General features: G+C 40.3%; 2 protein-coding genes across 20 annotated transcripts in view; both read left to right on the forward strand.

Annotated features, from left to right (window-relative positions):
- The window catches only part of SMAD1 (SMAD family member 1), a 97,972-nt gene extending 92,707 nt beyond the window's left edge, over positions 1 to 5,265 (forward strand). For all 17 annotated transcript variants that reach the window (XM_068187764.1, XM_068187754.1, XM_068187755.1 and 14 more), the window contains 3 exons: positions 32 to 253; positions 2,228 to 2,484; positions 3,884 to 5,265. In XM_068187764.1, coding sequence (XP_068043865.1) covers positions 32 to 253; positions 2,228 to 2,484; positions 3,884 to 4,027 — 623 coding nt within the window. In that variant the 3' untranslated portion in view covers positions 4,028 to 5,265. The remainder of the gene's footprint in view (positions 1 to 31; positions 254 to 2,227; positions 2,485 to 3,883) is intronic.
- Positions 5,266 to 5,827: 562 nt separating this feature from the next.
- MMAA (metabolism of cobalamin associated A) overlaps positions 5,828 to 24,460 on the forward strand; it is a 29,822-nt gene continuing 11,189 nt past the window's right edge. For all 3 annotated transcript variants that reach the window (XM_068187770.1, XM_068187767.1, XM_068187768.1), the window contains exons 1-5: positions 5,828 to 6,080; positions 6,998 to 7,315; positions 8,461 to 8,741; positions 22,634 to 23,110; positions 24,134 to 24,256. In XM_068187770.1, the coding sequence (XP_068043871.1) occupies positions 22,690 to 23,110; positions 24,134 to 24,256 (544 nt within the window). In that variant the 5' untranslated portion in view covers positions 5,828 to 6,080; positions 6,998 to 7,315; positions 8,461 to 8,741; positions 22,634 to 22,689. The remainder of the gene's footprint in view (positions 6,081 to 6,997; positions 7,316 to 8,460; positions 8,742 to 22,633; positions 23,111 to 24,133; positions 24,257 to 24,460) is intronic.

Here is a 24,460-nt window from a genome sequence, read left to right on the forward strand (position 1 = left end):
AGGCTGTAAGGTTTCCATTGTGGCTTTCTAGATGTCCAGGCCGTTGCTTACGAAGAGCCGAAGCACTGGTGCTCCATTGTCTACTATGAGCTGAACAACCGCGTTGGGGAGGCGTTCCACGCGTCCTCCACCAGCATCCTGGTGGATGGCTTCACTGACCCCTCCAACAACAAGAACAGGTTCTGCCTGGGGCTGCTCTCCAACGTCAACCGCAACTCCACCATTGAGAACACGAGGCGGCACATTGGCAAAGGTGAGTTTGGGATCTGGCCATCCATTTTGGGTGGGGTGGTGTTTCCCAAGACATGACAACCTGGGCTACTTCCCTCAGGAGTAAACTGCTCTTCCCTAGCATGTGGGAGATGTGCTTGTGTTGGTAAACATATAATTTTCTGGCCTAGTCTTATAAACAAAGTATTGTTCCTACCTGGTTTGTAATTACAGGAAGCTTTTACCCTTAATCAATTTTTAGTTGCCTGAAGGCTATCAAAATCTAAATTAGAGGTTAAGGCAGTTTGTCTAATGAAATGTCTTGATTTATCTTGATTATTGCTGTATATGGAAATCCAAATTGTGGTTCTTGGCACCAAATGTTTTAGCTAGCCTTAGTTCTAACATAAATTAGCTATCCTAACATGTATTTTGGGAGATAACCTGCTAAAACAGTTTATTCCAAATGCATTTTTCACAGGCTTGTGGTCCTTTCAGTGGGAATTTTGTGCTTCCCTTCTGTGTCTGTGACAGTCTTGCAAAAGAGAAAATCTTCACCTTTATGCCTGACTAATACAGTCCTCTCTTCTGAGAACTCACCTGTAATGCAAATGGCAGGCAAAGCTGATGTTGCCCCCTCCAGTGGGCCATTCCTGCAAGGCACATTTTTTAGGTATTTACATTTTTAGTAAACCGTAAATTTTCTGAGACAGTTGAGGGTTTAGCATGCTCAAACACTGGGGTAGATGTGCCAGTTCATGAAAAGGAGGAAAGAGATGAAGCTGAAGTGAATGGTCAGATCCTCAAGTCTGAGCCCCCAGTCTGGAGAGCTTTTCTCTTCATGAGAACGTGTGCAGCTCTCAGTAGTGCACCACACCTGTGTTGTGCCACTCAAGTGTTAATACTTCTTCCTTCTTTTCCTCCCCATCCATCTTCCCAAGTATCAGGATATTTATTTAACACCTCATTCATTTTTCCTGTTAGGAGTAACCCAGCTGCAGGCAGAGTTCTGCTGAAGAACTTAACTGCATGTGTACCAAAGCAGGGCGTGGGAGAGACAAGGATGCAGTTTGAATAAGTAAATGTGTACGAGTAATGGTGATGTAGAACTGTTAGTCTTTGAGAAAGGAGGAGCAAATCCCAAACTTGAAGACGTAGCCATGAATGTTTTTGCAAATCAGGTGAGAGTATTTATCTACCCACACAGTCAGTGGCAAAATCTTACATGACAGAGCACAGTGAAGGCTTTCTTACTGGACTGCAGTCAAGTTTTCTAAATCTCTGTGTTCACCTCTGTGATTTGTGACATTGTGGGAGATGAAAGGTTTAAGTAGCAAATAAACCATTTTTAAATACAGAAGGTAAATTTTCTTGCTTTCTCAAACCTCTTGTTTTTCTTAGAATTGACTCCTACTGACACAAAGGTTCTCTGTATGTTACTTTTTTGTGGATTTGCTGCTGTGGATGACAGGTGAAGGAGCAGGCACTAGAAGGGGAAAGGACTGTAAAACTGGTGTGTACCCTCATTTGGCAGATAGGTCTGAGGAATACAAAGGCCTTTTTTTTCCCACCTAGCTTTTTGGAATTAAAGCTAGCTGACAAAACTCAGGCTACCCAAATCAGCATTCAAGACTTTTCCAGAGAATCGAGCTTGGGGCTGCTTCAGTATCTACAATTCAGCAGGTTTCTGCTCTCTCTGCTTGCATTCCCAATTACTGCTTCACTTAAATATCATGAGAAAAAGTTCAAGTGGTCAGGTTGTCCAATGGAAGGCATCAAAACTACTGTGGTTGCTAGTTTGGTGTTGTTGAATATACATCATGTTGATTCCCCATACATACGTACATACATACCCTTCTTTCAGATTGCCTGCTGATGAAAGAGAAAAGTAAAAATGAAGACAGATGATACTCTGATATGTAATTAAGGTTTATCTCTTTGAACAGAAGCCTATCTCTGTGGAGACAGAGCATGAAAACAGACACAGAGTGTGAATTTGCCAACCTTCTCCTCGCAGGTGTCCATCTCTACTACGTTGGAGGGGAGGTGTACGCTGAATGTTTGAGTGACAGCAGCATCTTTGTGCAAAGTCGGAACTGCAACTACCACCATGGGTTCCATCCCACCACGGTCTGCAAAATCCCCAGTGGCTGCAGTCTGAAGATTTTCAATAATCAAGAGTTTGCTCAGCTCCTGGCTCAGTCCGTGAACCATGGCTTTGAGACAGTGTATGAGCTTACTAAGATGTGCACTCTCCGGATGAGTTTTGTAAAGGTATGTGGGCATTTACTTGAGATTATTTTGTAAGCAAAGTAAATTAGTTTTTCTTAATGCAGTGATTTTGAATGGTCCAGTAACTCCCTTCATCAGCCTATTAATGGCTGTTGAATTTTAAGGATGGAATTGCTCATTAAGTCTAAGACAGATCATAGTGAAACGAAGTATTTGTGGACAGAAAACAATCTGACCCACATACTTAGAAAGCTTGAGGTGATTTACAGAAGATATTTCTTCACATAAGTCCTCTAAATCTTGACCAGCAACTCCCAAATTAGGAGCTGCAGTCATTATTTAGAATAATATGCATAACTTTCTATTCTAGGAAGGCATGCAAGGTCAGGATTTCTGATGTGGCTGTTGTGTGAGTGTCAACATAGGTACTGATATGAAAGGTTGGTCCTTAAATGAAAGTAATCAAATGAAGATGGTGATATGCTGCAGTCCTCTCCATGATGAGAGGGAGGATGGGAGGATGAGAGCTTTCAGATGTGTTGAGAGAGGGGTTCCTAAAATGGAATAGGCTGTTTACAGCTCTGCATCCTACAGAGTTGTAGGGCAGTATTGCCTAAACAGTCAAATAGGACCTCTTGTGTATTGGAAGTTGCACTGCACAGTGTTGTTTGGAGCTGTTGCTGGCTGTGCTGGGAGCTGGGAAATCCCTCCATTAGGGATTAATACAGAGCAGAGGAAACTGTGCCTGCAGATGTCATAGTCATCTCTTCAGACATGCCCCAAAAATAGTTCAATTACAAAACAATTTGGAATGCTTTTAAATATATCTTTATATCTTTGGCAATTACTGTAACAGAATCAGGTATGAACTGAAACAAAATCTGTATTAAGCTGAGAAACAGTCTGATGGGGGATAACCATGCCCTCTTTCTCCAAGGAGGAATGCTTCTGACTTACTGCTCAGTTTATCATCCCCATCCTGAGAATGATACTTTGGTTCTTGTCAGACATATGCCTCACCCCCATTTCCACATCAATCTTATCACCTCATCTTTTAATTTTTTGATCTGTTTGGCAGCATTTCCACTCAATTTGTTCTGTTTTCAGTCTTGGCAGAGAAGATTTGAATATCCCCCTCTTTAGAGGCTTTATAGGGACCTCAGGCAGCTGGCAGTGATGTATGGGGAAATTTGCAGTGCTACAGGTTATGTCTTTAAAGACTTCCATTCCAAGAGATCTGAAATGATACTTTTCCACATTTATAATTTTTTTAGCTTCTGATTTGTTTGTTGAAATGTGATAATAGTTGGTGGGTGCTGTGCCACCCTGCTGATAATGACTGTTGAAAGCTATTTTGGTAAGAAGTATGCTTTTCAGGTAATTAGTATTATAATATAAGGTGATTTTTTTTTTTCTTTCCCTGCTTATGATTCTATTCCAGGGTTGGGGAGCTGAATATCATCGCCAGGATGTAACGAGCACTCCATGCTGGATAGAGATACATCTCCATGGTCCCCTTCAGTGGCTGGATAAAGTACTTACTCAGATGGGCTCTCCTCATAATCCTATTTCTTCGGTGTCTTAAAAAGTCCCAAGCTCCTGCATTTTGGAAACAGTTGAGCCTTGCATGTACTTGAAAGATGTATGAGTCAGACACACGTTTTTTCTTTTTTTCCCCCCCTCAGCTGGCAACAGCTGAAAAAGAGCCATGAAAACACTTGACTTCTGTGACCAACTGCTGGGTTCAGAAAACAAAGAAAAATAAACCCCTTTGACATACTGTTGGTATAAAGAATTTTAGTTTACATTGTAATGTACTATTGTGGAGTTGATTTACAGGGCTTACTACAAGAGGGACAACAGAGCCAAAGCCAAACTCTGTGCTGGACAGAGTTCCCGAAGGATTTTTCTGCGGCCGTCACTCTTAAGGTTCATTCAGCACTCACTGGTTTCCCCCATGTTCTCAGGAGCTGAGTGGATGTTGGCCAAGTCTGCTTTTTGCAGCCTCTCTTCTGTACTTCTTAGAAACATTACACTGATGGTTGCTGTTCTCTTTAAAAGTAAAAGACAGCATAAGGGTTAATCTCAATAACTGTGTGCTATCTCTGAAATTGTGTCCTGACCATACCGATGCAAGAATGTTAGGTATGTTCTTTTGCTAAATGTATGTATGGTGTATTTGAAAGTTTAGAAATTAATTAGATTTAGACCATAAAGGAATTAGGAATATTTGAATGGGGGGAGGTGGGAGTGGGAGGGGAAAATGACAGCTGAAATGTAGAATATATTGTAAACCTAGTGTGTTAGTTTAAACTGAAGTCTGAATTTTGTTGTGCATTTTGTTTTCATAGTGGCTTCATCTTGTTAGTTCTGACTATTTTTGCCTCGTCCTTTTCCCCCAAAGCAATTGTGCAGCTTCTTTTACCCATGAAGAGGACGAAATTATTAATTACTGCAGCTTGAAGTCTGTAGCTCTATGTATTTCAAAACAAATTTGTACAGAGTGCTCTTTAACTATTGAGCAGTTTTATACAGTTTATGTAACAAAAATAAGCTTTTAATTTTGTGAGAGAATCTTGTTTTGCCAAACCAAGGAACTGTTAATTGTCTGGAGGACTTCAGTATCCCTGTGGGGGTCAATTTCAAACTCAAAAAAATTTCTTTTTTTTTTCCTGCTTTGTTTATTTTCTTCTCTTTGCTCTTTTATATTCATGATTCATGTAAGCTGTAGTACTTTCAAGTACTTTTATTCTAAAACTAGTGGGTCCTCTTTACTGGAAATTTTGAATAAAACCTGTTGTTACTGCTTACATTTGATTAAAACCTTGTCTTGTCCACTTCTTAGCAGACTCTTAACAAACCAGGTAAAGGTGTGGTCTTGGAGGAGGAACAACTAGAAATGAAGATGTGCTGAGCTTAGACGTAGTGATTTGTACAGGTTAGTAGCCGTGCTAAACTCAGGAGCAAGGAGAGGCTGAGCAGCAGAGCTCAGTGTGTGAGCTCAGCCAGACACAGAATGCATCTGTCTCTGTAATGAGTAATTGAGTAATAGCCCTTTTTAGAGTATGAGTCAATGCCACCTTTTTCTCTTCTTTTTCTCTTTTTTTTTTTTGTGTGTGTGTGTGTTTTTGTTAAAGTCAATTCCACAGCTTGGCTCAGTATATACATTTTTAAAATGAAAAAATAAAAAAATTCTCCCCTTGCTCAGGGGAAAAAAATCCATAATGTACAAGTTCCTTATTGAGAAGAACCTGCTACTTTTACATTCCAAGGACGGGTTATTTGGTTTCTTTTCAGATTCAGTTTAACATATCTTTTTCATAAAGAAGTGGTCATAGCACAAATGTAAGTCTTAAAAATAAATAAAATTTAGAGATGATCAAAAAAATGGAAGAATGTTGTTTGCTGCTCAGACACTGACTTTGTTTTTGGTATCTTCAGCCCCTGCTACATAAACTCACAGCTGTTCCCAGCAGTTTCACTGCTTTTTATGGAATGCAGCTGTGAGTTAGTGACTTCTTTTTTAATTAGTGCTGTAACTCATCCATCATGCAAGTCTTAAGGAGTGTTTCTACTTGGATGTTTTCCTATTTGGATGATCCTCTGCAAGTTTTGATAAACTTTGAAAAAGTGTTGGAGTAAGAAAAGACAGTTTTATGTTGTGACTGCTTTGAATATTGCTGTCTTTTATGTTTTGGGCTGTAATACCTCTCTGTTTTTCCTAAATAGGGATTAAAATTAGAAAATAGTAGCTCTGCAGTGCATCAGAAACTTTCAGCAGTAATCTGAATTAAGTGGGATGTGCAGGATCCCAGTTTTTCTGAGTTCCTTCTGTTGTCATTTTTTCTATAATACTGCTGAAGTGCTGGGTACATAATATTTTTGTTATCTGTTATCCACCTTTTTGCTTGTGGTGTGGAGATATTAAGTGCAAAGAAAACGCGTACCTTCATATGATGGCACAGAGTATCTCAGCTGCACTTCATTACATAAGAAGAGTGGATTGGAGTAGCACCTGAGACTCTCAGGTGGTTTTATCTGGGTTAATTTTTTTCACAGTATTCATATGGGGCTGTTTTGGATTTGTGCTGGAGACAGTGTTGATAACACAGGGATGTTTTCCTTATTGCTGAGCAAGGCATGCACAGATCCAAGGCTTTTTCTGCCCCCCACCCCACCAGTGAAGAGACTGGGGATGCACAAGGAGCTGGGAGAGGACACAGCTGGGACAGCCAACCCCAGCTGACCCAACATATATCCTGTAACATATGGAGTCATGCTCAGCATGTAAAATGGGAAGAAGGAAGGAAGGAGGGGTGTTTGGAGTGATAGAGTTGTCTCCCCAAGATACAGTTATGTGTGATGGAACCCAGATTTCCTGGAGATGGCTGAACACCTGCCTGCTTATGGGAAGTGGTGAATGAATTACTTGTTTTGCTTTGCTCGTGTGCGCAACTTTTGCTTTGCTTATTAAATTGTCCTTATCTCAGCCCACAAGTGTTCTCACTTTTCACCCTTTCAATTTTCTCCTCCACCCCACTTGGGGTGAGTGAAGGAACAGCCACTGCATGGTGATTAGTTACCAGCTGGGGCTGAACCACAACAAACTTAACTGCCAGAAACAGAGGAGGTAGGACAGAAGTTACCTGGGAGGAAGCAACTGCTGGCTTCAGGCTGGTGTGAAAAATTTTGGAGCATTTTGAAGAAGTCTTCCTTCTGCTTTGCCCTGCTTTGAATAGTTGGAGTCAGAAAGCTTTCAAAGGCAAATGACAAGAATGAAAGTTAAAGAGTTTCTTGCTGACCTCTCGCAAAACAGAATGTTGAGAACTAAAAACATGGACAGAGCCTACAGTGTCAGCTCAGTGTCAGGTAAGTTCCTGTTGCTTATTTGGTTTTATTTCCTCATAGTTTCTTCCATTTAATCTCCTAAGCAAGAGTTAAACACAGAAGATGCTACTTAAAAGCCAAGACAAGTCTCTGTTAGGAGAAACTGAAAAGATAGGGATATCTATATTGAGGAAAAGCAGTATATGTGGACACAAATAATTCCATGGAACTGAATGTGTTTTGAAGTCTCTGCTTTGGCTTTTAAGTGCTGGAAATTAAATAATTCTCCTTGAGTGAAGATGACTTTTTAATCATTTAGGAGGATCTGGTGAATGCTTAAAAGATTTGTTGAAGGCTCAGAGAGGTACATGCAGTAAGTCGTACTTACCTGCATGTATTTAGGAAGGTATGGAAAAAATAATTCATGTTTTATCATATCCTGTATCATAATCATGGGCCTGGATCTTTTAATGCTTGCTAACCTGGTATTGCTGTCTACTTTGCTAAAGCCATTTCCTGCTATATCACTGCTCTTGCTACAGTAGCTATTGTCCTTTATTGTCTTAAGGAAATGATAGTTGTCTTTTTTTTAGCCTGTAAGCAATACAGATGTGAGTATCACTGTTTGAAGACACCAAATCAGTGTAGAGATGTCTGAAATTCATATGGACCTTTTTTGGTGTGCCTGTCTCCTTGATTTTTCCTTTGCCTTGTCACACTCTAAACCTTTGATGGACACCTTGGAAGTTAGCTGTAATTTGGTGCTCTCTTTAGTAACTGCTGCTGGTTTATTCTGTGAAGCACACTGAGAGCCTCTTAGTGTGCTCTTGAGATTTGTGATTCATGGCCATGAACTGGCAGTCACCTTTTTCTGGATGCTTGCCTAAATATACAACATAACTCTACCATCACCAGCAGTGGTGGAGCAGTATATTTTTACATGCATCATCTCACAGTTCATTTTCTTAAATACATTTGTGATTCTATGCAGGAGGGAAGGGAAAATAGCTCGTATTTTCCTCTGGCCCGCTCTGTCCTTAACTCAGTGAAGAGAGACACCCTTGCCATGTTGTCCTTCATGGGATGTTCTCTCTTCTCGGTTCCTTAAGCTCCCCTCACTGACATCTATATTCTGGATTACTTTCCTTGTTTTTTTGAACTCCGCAAATTGTTTTTTGTCATCCCCAGGAGGTGCTGTCCCTTTGCCACTGTGAGTCAAGTGTCTGTGTGTCATCATATGCTGGGAGCTGCTGAGGCAGAGGGCTCTGGTTCCCACTTTTGTTCAGTTTAATTGAGGCATCTGACAGGTGGCTCCTGTTTCATTCACCCCACCTGCAGCCCCTTCAGCTGGGATGACTGTGTCCCCTGGGGTGTGTGGTGAACTGTTTTTCATGAGGCAGGTGTGATGGAGAGGCAGCCTCCTGATCAAAGCCTGTTGCAAACACAGAAGTGACTCTAGTAAAATTGACGGTGTAAGCATCCACTGGGCTTGATGTGGTTACAGAGCTAAGTGGGTCTATTGCAGGGAATGGACAAGATGGGTACAGTTTTTATGCAGCTCTGATGAATGCCTTGCAGTTAAAAATTATCCTCAGTGTATGTTGTTAATTGATCTTGTGTGACCGAAGTAATCAAAAGCAATGTCAAACAAACCCCCAAATTTTACAAACAGTTCAAGAGTGTGGAATTTGATTCAATCATCTTTAAGGAATGTTAAGATTTTTTTTTGTTCTAATGTGTGTAGGTTGATTACTTTTTCTTAAGAATTGGCTTGTGATTTCCCCTTTTAATCCTGCCGCTAAGGCATAAGTTGAAAAATCTGTATGTTCTCTTCATGATCCTGCCAGCTCATCTGAGACTCTAAATCTCTAAAGCTTAGAGGAGGCTGCTGTAGTTTAATTGTGAAGCAGTAAGCATTGTCATTTGCTTCAGATTGTAGACAGGAGTTAAGATATCTCATAGCAGTGATAAAGACCTACCACTTGCAATTGTGTTCTGTAGTAAATAGAAAATGAGCTATAATTATATTACAGGATTTCTTTGCTCAAAGAGTTTGGTTTATGTGGAACAGTCACTTGCTTTGGTGTGCTAGGAAGAGCACAGTTTGCCTTTGTAAAACATATTCTGATTTTCCTGTTGCAGCTTTCCCCAGTGTCCCTGTAACGTGTAAAAACATTCTTTTCTGTAAAGAAAAATGGTATGCATAACTTTGCCTTCCCCTTTCTCCTCATGTAACTTTGAACTTCTTAGTCTGCTGTTCTTTTAGATTACTGAGCTGAGCTTAGAACAAGCAGGAGGAGACTTGATGTAACACTTTCCTTTTTTTTTTGGAGCACTTGGTTCTTGGTGGGAGAGCAGGGTGGTCTATCTCATCTCTAAGCCCTTCATTTCTGCCTTCTGTTGATACTTTAGGGATTGGTAATCCTGAGTGTTTTCAGATATCCATGTGGAGACTGAAAGATGGCTGCTGTCCCATCAGATATTTCTCCAAGTTTGTGGACCAGTCTCCTCAAGTCAAAATCACCATAGGCCATAATGTTGGCAACAGCACTATTTAGAAACTGAATCCAAGCATGGCTTCATTGGCTTCATTTTAAATGTGATTCAGCTGATGGTTTCACTACAAACGCTTTTCAAACCTCTCAAACACAGCTTGATCCCACTGTTTGCTGGATTTGGGCCATGCTGTTTTCTCAAGCAGCACAGAAAGAAGCTACCTTGATCTGCATGCACTGGAGACTCAAAAGGCCAGGAACTGGGTTTTTATCTTGTGCTAAGAGAGCAGTTCTGTAAATACTCTTTCATGGAGTAGCTTTTAATTGCAGTGTGGGGTTCCTTTGTACCCCCTACTGCTAAGGATTGATATGGCTCTAATTCAGAATACATTCTGGGCACTGAGGCCATTCAGTTTTCTGACCCACTTGGTCTTGGTCTTTCAGGAATCATGTCATTGCCTCAGGTGTCCCTGTGATTTCCCCATGTCACAGGAGCAAATTTCAACAGATAAAGTGGTAGATCTTAGGTAGAGTTTGATCTTACACTGATAGAAAGCAGCTTACAATCAAAATATTAAACCACTAAACTCTCTAGAAATTGACCATCTTCAAAAAAATTCTTAGGAAAGCACTGGGATGTCTTAATGTTGGCAAGGGCATGTACAGCAGTTTGAACTGTCACCTTAAGGTGGGAACCTCGACTTTGGGGATCCTGATTTGGCAGTGTGTACTTTGAGTAAGGGGCCATCCATTCCCTCACAGGATCTGTTGGCACCATACAAGCCTCAGATTAATCCATATTGTGGGTAATCAGCAGAAGCAATGGAAAAAGATCCATGTGTGTACAGTGGCAAAGGAAGGTTCACGACTAGGTTTTCTTACCATCACCAGAGACAGTACAGGAAATGCCCATTTCTGTGCCAGCAGCAGTGGGTGGATGACAGTGTGTGGCAGTGCCATTACATGAAACAATCCCAAGCATGGTCAGACCTGGAACTTGACAGCTGAATGAGCATGGAGGCTGGTCTTGCATGTGAGCATTTTGTTGGATAAAATGGGGAGAAAGAATCACCTGACCACACTATGAGTGTTCTTGTTGTATTTGGTGTTTATTTCACTGTTGTTTCAGAGTTGTCTGGGTGCTCTTGCACTGTTGTTCCTTTGATAGTAAGGTGGATAAAAGGATATGCAGAATATGTGGGCTTTCCTCATTTTTTGTCCATGTTCTTCTAACCCCTTGTGTTTTGTAAAACATTACTGTCTCTCCTTGTGTTGGGAATTACCATGGCCTGACACAGGTGGGGTATACAAGAAGCTTAGTCAAAATTCATTCTCTACAACTGTATCTGGAATGCCTGAAAAATGTGACATTGCCCATCACATAAACAGGAAACAGCCCTTGTAAGGGACTGAGTGTAGCTGAAAGCCTAACCCAAATAACATCTCCATCTGGGAACCTTTCAGTGCCACACACGTTTGGAAAACGTGGTTGTGACTGGCTTCCACATGTGGGATGAATGGCGGGTACCAGATGTTGCCTTACTCATTCAACTCTTTTTCTCTAAATTCCATCTGAGACACAAATGTTTTACCTACAGCACTTGTGGGTGAAAGCCTGCACATGTGAAGGTTTTGGTGTTTGCACAGGAACAAGGCTGGACCTGCACCACTGGAAGCAGGGTCGAGGTTTCTCTGGTCATCTGAAGTTTCTGCTGACAGTAAGCAGTAAAAACCTGAGAGGTAGCAAATTAAATGCACAGTTGTCGGAGGTAGAATGCAGCGTACTTCTAAGTGCTGGCTAGCATGTCTGTGAAAGCTGGCCTCATTTCCTCAAAAAGAACACCATGGAATGTAACAATAGACTGATGATATCCTCTTAGGGCATATGTAATAATTAGGCACTCTTAATTTCCATCTTTTCAAATTTATGGGCTATGGATTATATCCTGTGTCTGGTTTTAGTCTTGCAAATGCAGAACCAGAAGGCTCCTTGTGAAGTTCCTACCTCTCAGTACTTATAGCCTGCTCTCTCTTTCCACAGCCTTTCTTCCTCCATACTTCCAGAAGTTTGGAGAGCCCAGTAAAAGGGCTGGCTACTGAAAAAAGTAGAGTATGAGTTCATGTGATACCACAAGAAGATACTTAGGGTGTACCTGGAAGAACAAACAGTTGTGTGTGGGGGGTATTTTAATTTCTATTGTTGGGCATTTTTGAAGTATCCTGTTTATTTTTTGATGGTTTTTTAGAAATGTTACTTCCAGACTACAAGTCTGAGATGGTTAACCTGGTATTGCAGGTTTGTTACTAAGGTACAAATTATAGAATTGGAAATAATTTTAAATTCCCTTTTTTAGAGAAGGCACATTCTGTAAGATAATATTCCTACTTCTAAGGAATACGTTTGGTTGGGTTTTTGTGTTTCGTTTTTCTGGAAAGCTGGATGAAAACACGTGAGAAATTTTAGTCCTCCTACCTGCAGAGGAGGAGTACAGGATCTACTTCACTTTATTCTCTTCCACCTCCCCGAAATGAATTATTCTTCTGTAGTTTTATGGGAGGAAAGGGGAAAAGTCTGGAGGGACTTGCTCCATGTGGTTTCCCTCTGGCTAAAGCTGACCCAGCCACAGGGAGAGATCTCAAAATGGAACAGATGTAGTGTTCTGCAGATGAATTATGAATTTCAGCCTCTGAAAGGATCAGTCTAAAAGCCAGAGGGCGGTGAGGGAAGGGAAAATAACTTTGAAAAACTAAAACATCACTTTGGGCACATAAAGATTAGCGAGAAATTCTTTCAGGAATGCTGCATTGGAAGTGTATTTGAGCCTTGTACATGTTCTGCACATGTAGAAGTGCAGTAAATGCTGGTCAAGTGAGGGGCTGGCTGCATCATGCATCCTTTCAGTGGTGCATGGGATGGTCAGAAGGGCTTTTGTGTAGGATTAAAGTAAAATTTAGAAGGTATTTTCAGCTTCCCTACATACCCTGTTCCACTTATTAATTACTTTTGTAGTTAGAATGTTTCTTCTACTATTTGGTCAAAGTTCACTGTTCTACAAAATGCGTTTGCTTTATAGTTATGTATTATGTCTGTGTATTCTATATTGTCTTTTGCACTTGCCTTTAGTGATTGTCACTCCTCTAGAAATACAGCGGGTTTCCATCATGTTTTCCTGGGAATCCTGAGGCATTCTTCATTTCATGATGCTTTCATAAGGCTCTTGTGAGAATGAGCAATGGTTCTATGAAAAAGTTGGCCTAATCTCAGGACTCTTACATAATTGAGCTAAAATTTTTAAATTTTATCTCTCCTGGAAATTGATCATGTGGAATGTCCAGATTAGTGCTCAGAAAAGATTAGTTAAATTTATTGACAAAGATTATCCCCTTGGAATAAACTATTATGTTTGTTCTTGCCCTTCCTTTTTTGACTGTTTCTCTGGTACCTTTTAACACTAAAACTCTTAAAACTGTTGTTTGCTTGTTTGCTAAGTATTCACTGTTCTTTTTTAAATAAGAATTAAAACATATATCCAAGAAGCATCTGAGAGTTACTGTTTTAAAAAATTGCCTTAAAATGAGGAGGCAAAAAGTTGGGTGGATTTTTTTTCATTTTGTCTTATTTCAATGGAAAAATATGTGTGTGCTGTTATCTTTTTCTTTAGATCACAAGGAACAAAAAGAGTTTTCTTTTATAGGTCAGACTTTAAAATGTGGTCTTTATTATTTAGAATGCATTAATTAAGAAGTATGTGGTTAGATAACTAGCATTAGGTATTTGTAGTCTTCTTCCAGAAAAGCTGACCAAAGGGTTTTCAGAAGTAACCTTTGCTGAATTACTTGCTGCCCTGCTATCTAAGCTTCTGAGACATTGGAGTCATCAGTAACTAATGCAGGAGTGTTTGTGTGCATGGTGGCAGAATCAAGCGAGAAAACTGCCTGCTCGCTATGTTTGGTTCTAAAACATCATGGGAAATAAAATGTGCTTTAAAATTAACTGAAAGGGTCAAACCTGGAGGTTTTTAAACATGTATAGGTAGCTACTCTGAGGAAGAAGAGTTAAATTCCTTTTCTCTGCTTTCACAGAGTAGGACAAGAAATAGCAGTCTTAAACTGCACAGAATAAAATTGAGTCTAATACTAAGGGCAGGGAGAAGAAATTTGTGTCAGTTAAGATACTAAACACTAACAAGTTATCTGGATAGGTTTTGGAGAGTTGGTCATTGGAGATTGTCAGTGACAGGTTAGAAAAATGCATATTAGGAAGAATAGCAAAGCTCTTCTTGATGCTTTCTTGGATGCTTTCCTGCTGTGTGCTGTGAGTGTTTAGGGCTTGGTCTGAATTTTGAAGAGTTAAATTCTGCCAGAGATGTTGAGATGCCTTTGTCACCCAAATATATTTTCATGCCTACTGAGACATAGTGATTTAATATAAAGTAGGCAAAACTATTTTCCCTCTCTTCTCCTTGTTCCATATGCCCGTGTAGTTAAAGATGAGTTGCAGCTAAAAAATGTATTGATTTGCACAGCTATGCAAACCTCACTTTCTGCTCAGGAGTGTGTTCTGTATGAGTATTTAACCATCACTGGGAATGCTGGAGTATGAATGCCTCATACAAGACCATCTGGAAAAGAGCTTTTCCTGAAGCTTATCAATATTCTTTACAGGAACCTACAGAGTCTTTGCTGTCAGAGCAGCAAGACTGAAGAAGCAGTGACAGCTATAATGGCAGGCACTAATGACTTTGGAGAAGTGTTACTTGTGTAATTGGAAATTATACAAACTGTCATTAAAACAGATTGTTGATGCCACATTTATTCTTTCTACAGGCTTAGTTACAAGAATGGATTCACTCTAAGGAGATGATATCAGAATTTTTATGCTTTCCACAACTACATGGGTAGATCATGAGGCTTTAACATATGAAATGTTGTTTTTCCAGAACACCAGCTAAAGGAAGTATGGATTTGAATGACTGCATACCTTTCCTTCACTGAAACAGGAGCACTGGGAAGGTGAAATGTCATTGATGTATGATTCTGAAACATGGAATAAGAGTTGGGAGCTCTGACTTGAGCTGTAGTTTTCTTGCATTTTTTGATTTGATGTTAGCAAAAAATTCTTTATAGCTCAGTGTTTATTATAAAATATGAGAAGACAAAATCTATATGCCTTCCCTTCAAGAAACATCTAATTTTGCAAGTAATTGCTATTTTAATCCTTTCAGTCTCTACTCTTTTTTTAGAATAAGTCCATACAAGAAGTTAGCAGCAGAAAGGGATGGTGATGGGGAGAGAATGCAACACAGGAGGCCTCCTAGAATACTTTTAGTGCAACACTTACCAATTTTTTGCTTAGTCCATCCTTTTAGATTATTTCTAAAAATGAATGGGCTTGTAAGGCCTTCTGTCAGACCTCCACTATTGGTGACTGCACTCTCATTGACATATTCAGCATCTGTTTTAGTATCTGTCTTGCTTCATGAGAAGAAAGCAGCACCAGGGATATGTTCTCTTGGAATAAATGGCAAACAGGGACAAGGGATGGTGTGTGTATAACACAGACTTGTATTCATGACTTCCTATGTTAATTCTTTTAATGTTTCATCCACTGATGATTTGAATAATCTGCCTCTGGCTGAGCTAGAGAGAGCATTCCTGGAAGTTCCTAGAAGTGAAGTATTCCTGGAAGTTTCCTTCCAGAAATGGCAGAAAGCCTGCATCTAGGTCAGACTAGAGACATGCAGATAGATACAAAACTAGAAATTTTGGACAGACCTACTTTGAGTTTTTGGCATCTGACTGCTGCTGTTTCTTTCCACAGCCCTGTGGGAAAGGCCGTCTAATTTATCTGATAGATTAGCTTAAGTCAAATAAACAGCTGGGTTTTTAATGCTGAGGAACTGAAATGGAATAGCTGATCAGAAAAAAAACCCCTGAGTCTATCCCCTTCCACACTAAAATTGCAAGACATCAAATAAATGCAGTTGAATCTGCTCTGAAAAGGATGAAGGATGCTGATAACCACAAGCCATCTTGAGCTGGGAGTACTGCAGTGTTCTTGTCTTCATTCTAAACAATAAAACAAAACTTTAATATTAATGGAACAAGGCAACTATTCATATTTTTCCTATAAAGTTTTCTGTTTGTTTCCCACACTGGTACTCTGAGCAGGTGTCTTAACACAGTAGCAGAATTCTAGTTAAAATGTATACTTGGTAGTTTGTTTCTTGTTTAGGTGTGGAAATAAGATGACATTTCTATGTAAGCCTTGTGTTACACAATGATCCCCGACTTGCTGCAGTGACCAGGGATAAGGCAACAACAAAATCCTGCTGGGAAGTCAGAAACTTGCTGTAAGGGACTCCTAAACAGGGTTACAGCCACTTGCTGCTGGTCTTCTGTGTGTAATTTTCCAAGCCGAGATGGAACCCATGCTTGCAGAGAGGCTTTTGTATTTTACACTCTGAAGCCTCCTGGATGCACTCTCAATAAATGTTCAGAATGTTTAAGTTCCTCAGGTAGTTAAACTCTGCCGTGGCCAAACAGGGCAGATTTAGGATGGTGGTGGTGAGCCGAATTCCTGTGTATTCAGAATCCATCCGGGATGTGTGATTCAGCCACATAGTGCTAGCTTCCCCTTCTGGCCAGAAGGAGTAAGGGAAGCCTCATGGCGAGAGTCTCTGGAAATGTTTCTCAATTTTTTTCCTCTGCGCTAACGATAAACACAAATTTTCAGACAACAATTTAATGGCTAACTTCCAGTGGGGGGAAAGTGCAGGTGGAACATCTTTGATTCTGCAACATAATATAATGATACATTGAGATGGGGTTGCTGCTTGAATGTAGAATTCTTTTCTAAACATGGACCTAGTCGGGAAAGCAATTAGATGAAAATACCAACTTCTGAAAAAGATTCCAAATTTCCCTTCTGGACCTCTATTAGCTGGTACTCCAAACAAGTATTTTACTTCTTTCCATATGCTCTATGCTAATTTTCCCCATGCAATTGCATCAGTTACGATTGCAGTGAGGTTTGTTGTTTGGACATTGGAGTTTTTTGCTTCCCTTTTTGTCTTATTTAAGGATTCTTCTTTCATCTTAATTCTGTGGTTACAATATTTTGTATCATTAGGCTAAGCTTAGTAAATGTAGGGTGTACTTATATGAAGGTGTTTGTTTACTTTGTGGTGTAAAAAAATGACACACCTTATGATCCAACAGGCTTTTTAACAAGCCCTTTATGAGTCAGTCGGCCTTTTAGAATGCTGTTGTGCTGTATTTCTGGATGGGCTGATCATACAACATTGAATCTTAGCAGAATCTTTCCTTTTTGTCCTTTTCATGCCCATCCGCTACACCTGCCTGGAAAAAATGGGACGTTTAGCTTGCACACAACTTAGGACTGTAAAACCAAAGTCTTGCTTTTGTGGGCATGTTGGAGAGTAAGCAAACAAATACACACATTACCTACACAACAGAGACTTCCAGCATTATAAACAATACCTCATGTTTAAGGTGCTCGGACGGCCTGCCAGAAACAGCCTTCCCTGTTCACACCACAGGTTTGGTCCCAACTGGAGATACCTAGGTTTTCCTACATCTCAGTCTTGAATCCTGACTGTCAGATTAACCATGGCCTTGGTCTTCCTCTTCATCTTGGCTGTGTCATCTTGGAACAGAGAATGTCTTGATATGTTTTGCTGCAATGTTATGTTCCTATGGCTAATTCTCCCCACTGTCTCACTTCTACCAATTGTGAGTTTCACGTGCTAGTGAAGCACTCGGTGTGGGACAAAGAACTCTGACCACCAATGCTGTTGGAGATGCAGGGGAAAACACCTGAACATACAACAGATTTATGCTTTCACTCTCAACGTTCAAATTGTCTTCAATGGTAAAATGAGTTATGCATTCATCATTGATTCCTTGCTCCAACTGATTCTTCACCTTGTGAACTACAGTATTCACTTTTTGGTGTACAAGGTTGTGCTCATTTCAAACTGACTTAAGAAACCTTTAGTACCTTGGGCTGGAGGGAAGGAGGATTGTATTTAGTCACTTGAAAGTCTCACTCCTCTGCTGAGGACTGAGTTTTTGGCAACTACAGAACTTAAAAACTGCAGCCAATCAGGCCTTTCCTTAAGCAAAAAGTAGCTGGGAATGAGGGTGTCTCGGCAAAGTCAGATGTCAGATTATATTTTGTATTATATTTTTTATGTTTACTAATATGCTTAGTATCGTTTCATTGCTGTATTGAAAATAAAAAAACAAACCAGGAGAAGGCAACTAATGATTTCCTTTTCGGCTGTGTAATAATGAACTGCATGAGAAATATTTTGATATCATGAGTCATTGGTGGCCATGGAGAAAAACATACTCTTTAAGCCAAGCTTTTAAATACTTTTTTAATTGAAAGAAAAAGAAATAATATTTTACTGGCAAGTAACTTGGTCTTCCAGGTTTATAATTTTAACAATGAATCGGTCTTGGAGAACATTATTTAAATGGCTTTTACAACCAGTAGTAGTATATGAATAATATTTGGGGGGTTTGCTTATATAGTAAATGTCCTTCCTTTTTTTACAGAAAAGATAGTTGTTTTTATGGGAAAAGATGGTTTTGTCTGTCCCCTTTAAAAATCATTTCACATCAGGCAGTTCATCATTAACAATTTAAAAACTTGTGCATAAGCAGTAGAAAACTTTCCTGTAATGGCTGATGTAATTTCTCACTAATGTGCAATCACTGCTCAGTTCATACCAACAAGGAAACGTTGAAGTCACTGCTCTAAGGTTTTGTGAAGAAAATTCATCTTCCTTGTTTATAAAAATGTTACACAAATACAAACCATAATTATTTAAGATCATTTTTCCTTCTGCTTTCTTCAGATGCACTCTTGTAGCTCTCCGCCAAAGCTAATAGAGCAAATTTCTTCTTCCAGGCTTTCAGGCTCCAGCAGCCCCGACAACCTTATGGCTCCTCACCAGCAAAGGTACAGAGAATCTGCTCAGCCATGGAGTTGTCTCCTCTGTGTAGGTGACTGGCCCTGGGAAGCTGTGGAAAGGCTGTTTTCTCCACACCTAGCCAGGCAGCTGACCTGCTGCTCTGTCCTGGCCTTTGTGGAAAAACCTTGGGATGCTCACAGTCAGCAAACACCTGTTGGTGTAGCAGTTGCAGAGCTTTTGGGGAGATAGCCTTTTTTTCTCGTATTTCCTTGCCTGAGTCGCGATTGCAGGTCTGAGGCTTGGGCTCAGGTTGCATTTCGACAGGCAAACTTTCAGCTGTGAATATGCTTTCTAGTGATTTCATTTCAGTTGTCCAATTATCTTTCAAGATAAGGCAGGAGGTATATTTTGTCTAGAGTGCTAAGACTGTCCTTGAAATGCTTAGCCTTTCTTCTTGAAGGCTGTAATCAGTAGTTACCTTGCTTCGTGTTTTGCTGTAAAGAGGAGGTTGGATCAAACTTTTCTGCTTCTATGAAAACTGAAATTAATTGAGGGGTGCCTTCTGAAATAAAGGGCAAATGGTCATTTGATCACTACTGTGGTTTCAGTTTGTACCATGGCAGGGACTGTGGTTTTGTATTGGCCTTTACAGCATATTGCTGTAGAGAAATGTCTCTGATTATATTAAATATCATTGTATTAATTATGTGCACAAAGATTACTTTGGGTTTTCTTAAAGAGGAGGTGAGCAGAGCAAGGAAATCAGTGTTGCCAGAGAAAGAAAGAATGAGCTAATCCAACTAAAACTGCAAGGGGAAGCCAGTTAGACGGAATGTAAATTTGCATGGTTGAATTTGGCAGATTCTAGTGTTAATGCTATTCCTGCTGTGAGAAGTTACAGAAGGGTCCTTTTCTATTCTTTTGTAATGATCTGGATTCGGTTGCACATTTTGCCTAACTATCTGCTCCTCCCTTCACCTTTTGCTCATGGCCCAATATTTATAACACTTTACAGGATGTTTGATTTAGTATTGGCTCAGAAGGAAGACTGCTATTTCATGATTTGCCAGCAGTACCCGTTTCTTTAACACTGGGATAAATTTGCAGCAAGGAGGTTAAAACAGATAATGTTCTTAAATCTTGGACAAGTTTGCAGACTGTGATGGAATAACTATGGGGTGTGCATTTTTATTCTTCTGACACCCTTGGGGAAAAGAAGCAAAGAGAACACAGAATATGAATTAAATTTGAAATAATAATAATAAAAAAAAACCCAAATCCACAAACACACTCTCCCCACCCCAAATTTGAAAGATAATTTTTAAGAAAAAGGAGAAACAGAGCCTGATGCAGAAAGCTACTGAAAAAGCTACCCTCCTGAATAGCTCAGCAAGAATGTTAAGTAAATTAATGATGAATGGATAAAAAATACAAAAGCCAAGAAAAATCTGTATGTTGGAGATCAGAAAGCACAAATGTAGTGAGTCTGACCAAAATGTATTGGGCTGTGTGTAATAACAACCGAACCCCCCCGTCTTTAGTTGCATACATTGAAGACCATAGGAGAAACACAAGAACACTGTATAGTATGGCAGGATGTAGATTAAGAAGACTCTAGATATGATCCAGCCTCTAAAGGAGTCTTTTGCCTATTTTGGATGAGGTTATAGTAAAAGAAAATTAGAAGTGTAGAAGAACACATAGTTTTAGCAGACCTATATAATTTCTGATATGTGAAAGACTATTGAAGGAAAGGGTATATATAATTGACAAGGCAATAGGAAGTCTTCCTTGCATATGTGGCATTTGGAGACCATAGTCTCTGACTGGTGAAAAGCAAACTTGTTGAATAACAGAGATGGGGGGATAGGGGAACAAAAAAGAGGATGACTTGAGCAATTTGGAGTTCCAGACCTCACCAGTGTGCAAAATCTTGAAAACAGTTCTTGCAGGAAGATAACTCTACAGCACATTCATGCCTGCTTGTGGCCATATCAGATTGGCAGTATAGCTGATGGGCTGTATAAAAGAGCAGCACTTTTGTTCTGAACTGCTGAGTGCACACTGTAATCTCACTCCTATTATTCCTGTCCACAAGGTTATCATAGAGAACTGAACGATCCCCTCTCCTCTTCAGCATTCATGAATATGCAGTTTTCCATGCCTGTTCATCAAGGTCACTGACAAAAGTATTCAATTTGGGAGAACACAAAGGGGCATAAAATGAAGGCTCAATTAAGCAGTAGTAGAATGTGGTTTTTTTTGTTGTTTCTGCTGTTATTAAAATAGTAGTGGGGATTTGCTATGTAGGTGTAAGTACAGCACTTGAAACAGAGAGCCTTAGAAAGCTTGTTAATGAATGAAGAGATTATAGTGACCCACACTAACTGTGGTGAATAAAGACCTGGTTAAATAGAAAGACCTCACAAGGCTATTTTGAAATGGAACTTGTTGTCTCTTTCTGCCGTGGTTTCATCCCATGCTGATAGGCACAGAAAATTGCATATTTTCTTAGCCCTGAAGTGTTCAGTTCTATATGTATCATCATCATCTGGACTGGAATAACAGCAGTGAGATTAAATTGTGCATTCAGCAGTTCAGGACAAAACTTGTGCTATTTAATAGTCTGTCGTTTTCACTGCCCATGTGATGACCCTGTGAAAAGTCTTTGCAGGACAGTGCAAGGCACTGGGAACAGCCCAGCCAGTGGATTCGGTGTATTTACATTCATTGGAAGTAGATCTGTGTACTTTAACAAGACGGGCAGAGAAAGGGTGGTGAGATGACTGGAGAAATAAAAATAGTTAAAAAAGAAAACAAAACAAAACAAAAAAAAACCAGAAAGGAAGCAAAACAAACCCTGCCTCACAATAAACCAACATTCCACGACAGAAAGTTTAAAGAGGAAATTTAATTAAAGGCTGAAAATAAACGTGATTTAATAAACACATGCGAGGACTTAAGCATTTCTTCTCCCTCCTTTGCGTATGAAACGAAGTGGGAAGACTAGTAAATCGCCACGCATGGATTCAGAATGGATACCTCTAAATCAGGAGAGAAATGATGATTTGAAACAGCCTTCACTGTAGGGCCAGGGCAGGGAGACTGTGACTCCACGGCCATGGAAGTTTGCGTACTCAAGGAATGGCCAGACCCGAGCCTTGAGGCCTTAACCCCTCGCTTTGGGGCCCTGGGCAATGGCGGGGTAGCTCCTTGCCCTTCGACACCCCCTTCCCCGGCCCTGCTCGGCCCTTTCCCTGCGGGCCAGCGGGTTCCGGCTCAGCCTGAGGGCGTCACTTCCCGGGGCGGAGCGGGGCGGCTCCGGTAGGTGCCGGGAATGGCGGGCAGTGGTCGGGAATGGCGGGGATCGGCCAGGAATGGCGGCTTTTCCCGTGCCCTCATCCCCTCAGCGGCCGCCCCGGCCTGAGGCGGCGGAGCGGGAGTGGGGCTGGGGCCGCCCGGGCGCCTCGGGGAGGCTTCAGCTCCGCCTGTTTATTTCTAAATGTTCTTGTGTCTGAACTCTCCCCTATCCCCGTTTTTTCCTCTTTCTGTTGGAAATAAGTGCCAATATGCCCTCATCCCGAAAACTTAAAAATAGCCCGTCAAAGTAGAATATACCGCCATTTCCATAAGCGTAAGGATTGAGTGTTCCTGGATTTCTAGTGTGCTGCGTGTGCCCTCAGAGGCTTATTTGAAAGTACTTTTTTTGATATTTTAATTTATGAAGTATGATAATAAAGAGATGCTGTGCTTGTGATTCTAGCATGTTTTTATTGTGTCTGTTTAACGGGAAAAGGGGATGATATTTTTTTTATTCAAGGCAGTGGGTACAGATAAAATCAAAGCTGTTGATCACAGGTGTACATAAATTTGAGTCCTCACAAGTGCTTTGAGGAGAGTAAAAATGTTTTTCCTTCTCTTCAGGGTGTCTGCAAACAGAAGTGAACTGACAACTCTGGTACTTTTTAGTTCCAAACAAGATGAAGATCTGCTCTTTGCTGCTGAGATTCCCTCACTGTTACTTCTCCAGAAGAACTTACTTCATGAACTTTCGCTTCACTTCCCGAGCAGATTTCCTGGGCATTGAGTCTCTGGGGCCAGTGCACCGCTGCCATACAAAATGGATTTCTTCATCAAATGGTTTGAGGAGAGAGCTGTGCCAGCAAGCAGCCCCTGAGCAGCAAGCAGAGGGACTTTCTGACCGGGAGCAGAGACTTGTAGACAGACTTTACCATGGGCTAATCCAGGGCCATAGAGCCTGTTTAGCCGAAGCCATAACACTCATAGAATCAACTCAGAGTAGGAAGAAGAAAGTAGCCCAGGTGCTCCTTCAGAAGGTATTATCCTACCACAGGGAACAAGAAAAGTTAAATCAAGGAAAGCCACTTGCCTTTAGAGTGGGTTAGTCCTTTTATGTCTTGTTTAGTAGTTGCTTACATGTAATTAGTGTCCTCACCCTTTATTATCACTATTATTTGTGGTCTGTAGTCTTGGATTGTTATTTTTTTGTGGTTTATAACCAATCTAGATTACTTCTGTTGTCCAGTGGAATTATGGCTTGAAATGAAAAATGCTTTTGAAAATGCTTTAGAAATTATTGTTGCTTCTTCAGAGTGTGTTATCCATGGTGGGTTTTGTAACCATTATAAGGTGAAACAGTAGTTCATTTGCAGATTGATGCAGTTGCTCCTGGGGGAAGAGGTAGTCAAGCAGACCTGTTTTTTTCCCAAAGAAGGTGTTTTTTTGAACACTTCCTGAATCCCTTTTTTAGTCTACAGAAGGAAAAATGTGCACCTTCCTGTTTTATGGCCCTCTGTTAATCAGCCTGATTTTCAGCTGAAGGAGACTTGAACCTGCTTCTCTTGGAAGCTGTAAAATATTTTTCCCTTACAAAGAGAAGGACTGCTAACATGTGTCATGCCCGGCTGTCATCTCTCCTGTCCCTACAAAGGTAGTAAGAACAAGAACTGGCGCATGAGAGTGAGAAAAGTTTGGTGCTAATCTTAGTTTGTGAGCTTTGACATGCAAATAAATGGCCTCATTTTTTTTTGAAAGAGCAGCTCTTCAAGGTAAGGGCTTGCTTTTCCTTTTGGAGAGTTTCTTTTGTAGTAAATCTGAAAAATCTAGTTCTAATATTTTGAAAGTTCTGAAGGAAAAGCCATACAGTATAAGTAATTTTATTTGGAGGGGAAGAAATAGATGTGGATAAACCAAATGTTATGTTGGTGTCAGTGAGATGACAGGTGGTGAAATGCTGCTGTGTTGCCAAGCTCCTATTTTGTTTTGGCATAGCTTTTACTTGCTTTTGTTGTAATGCTGTGTTAAAGTATGAATTGTTATCATCTTAGATGTTGATGGTATTCATGAGATGTATTTCTTATTTGACTAACAAAATGGCTTTTTGTTCCTAATGTGATTATTTAGGGTTGTCTGGTCCTCCTGGTGCTGGAAAGTCGACCTTCATAGAATGCTTTGGGAAGATGCTTACGGAAAGAAACCACAAAGTGTCTGTGTTGGCTGTGGACCCTTCCTCTAGTACAAGTGGTGGTGAGTGTGAATTAAAGTTTGAGTCAAGTTTCTAATACCTTGTCAACTACAGAAGTGTCTCTTTGGGCCATGTGGAAGAAAATTTGGTGCCTATAACAGTAAAATGTAAAATAAATCAAGTTTTCACATTTTTTTCCTATGTGATACAAAATTGGGAAATAGGTATCTGTGTTGTAATTCTTTCAGATTTCCTCTTTTCCAGGG

The sequence above is a fragment of the Anomalospiza imberbis genome, chromosome 4, assembly GCF_031753505.1.
Source record: "Anomalospiza imberbis isolate Cuckoo-Finch-1a 21T00152 chromosome 4, ASM3175350v1, whole genome shotgun sequence".
NCBI lineage: Eukaryota > Metazoa > Chordata > Aves > Passeriformes > Viduidae > Anomalospiza > Anomalospiza imberbis.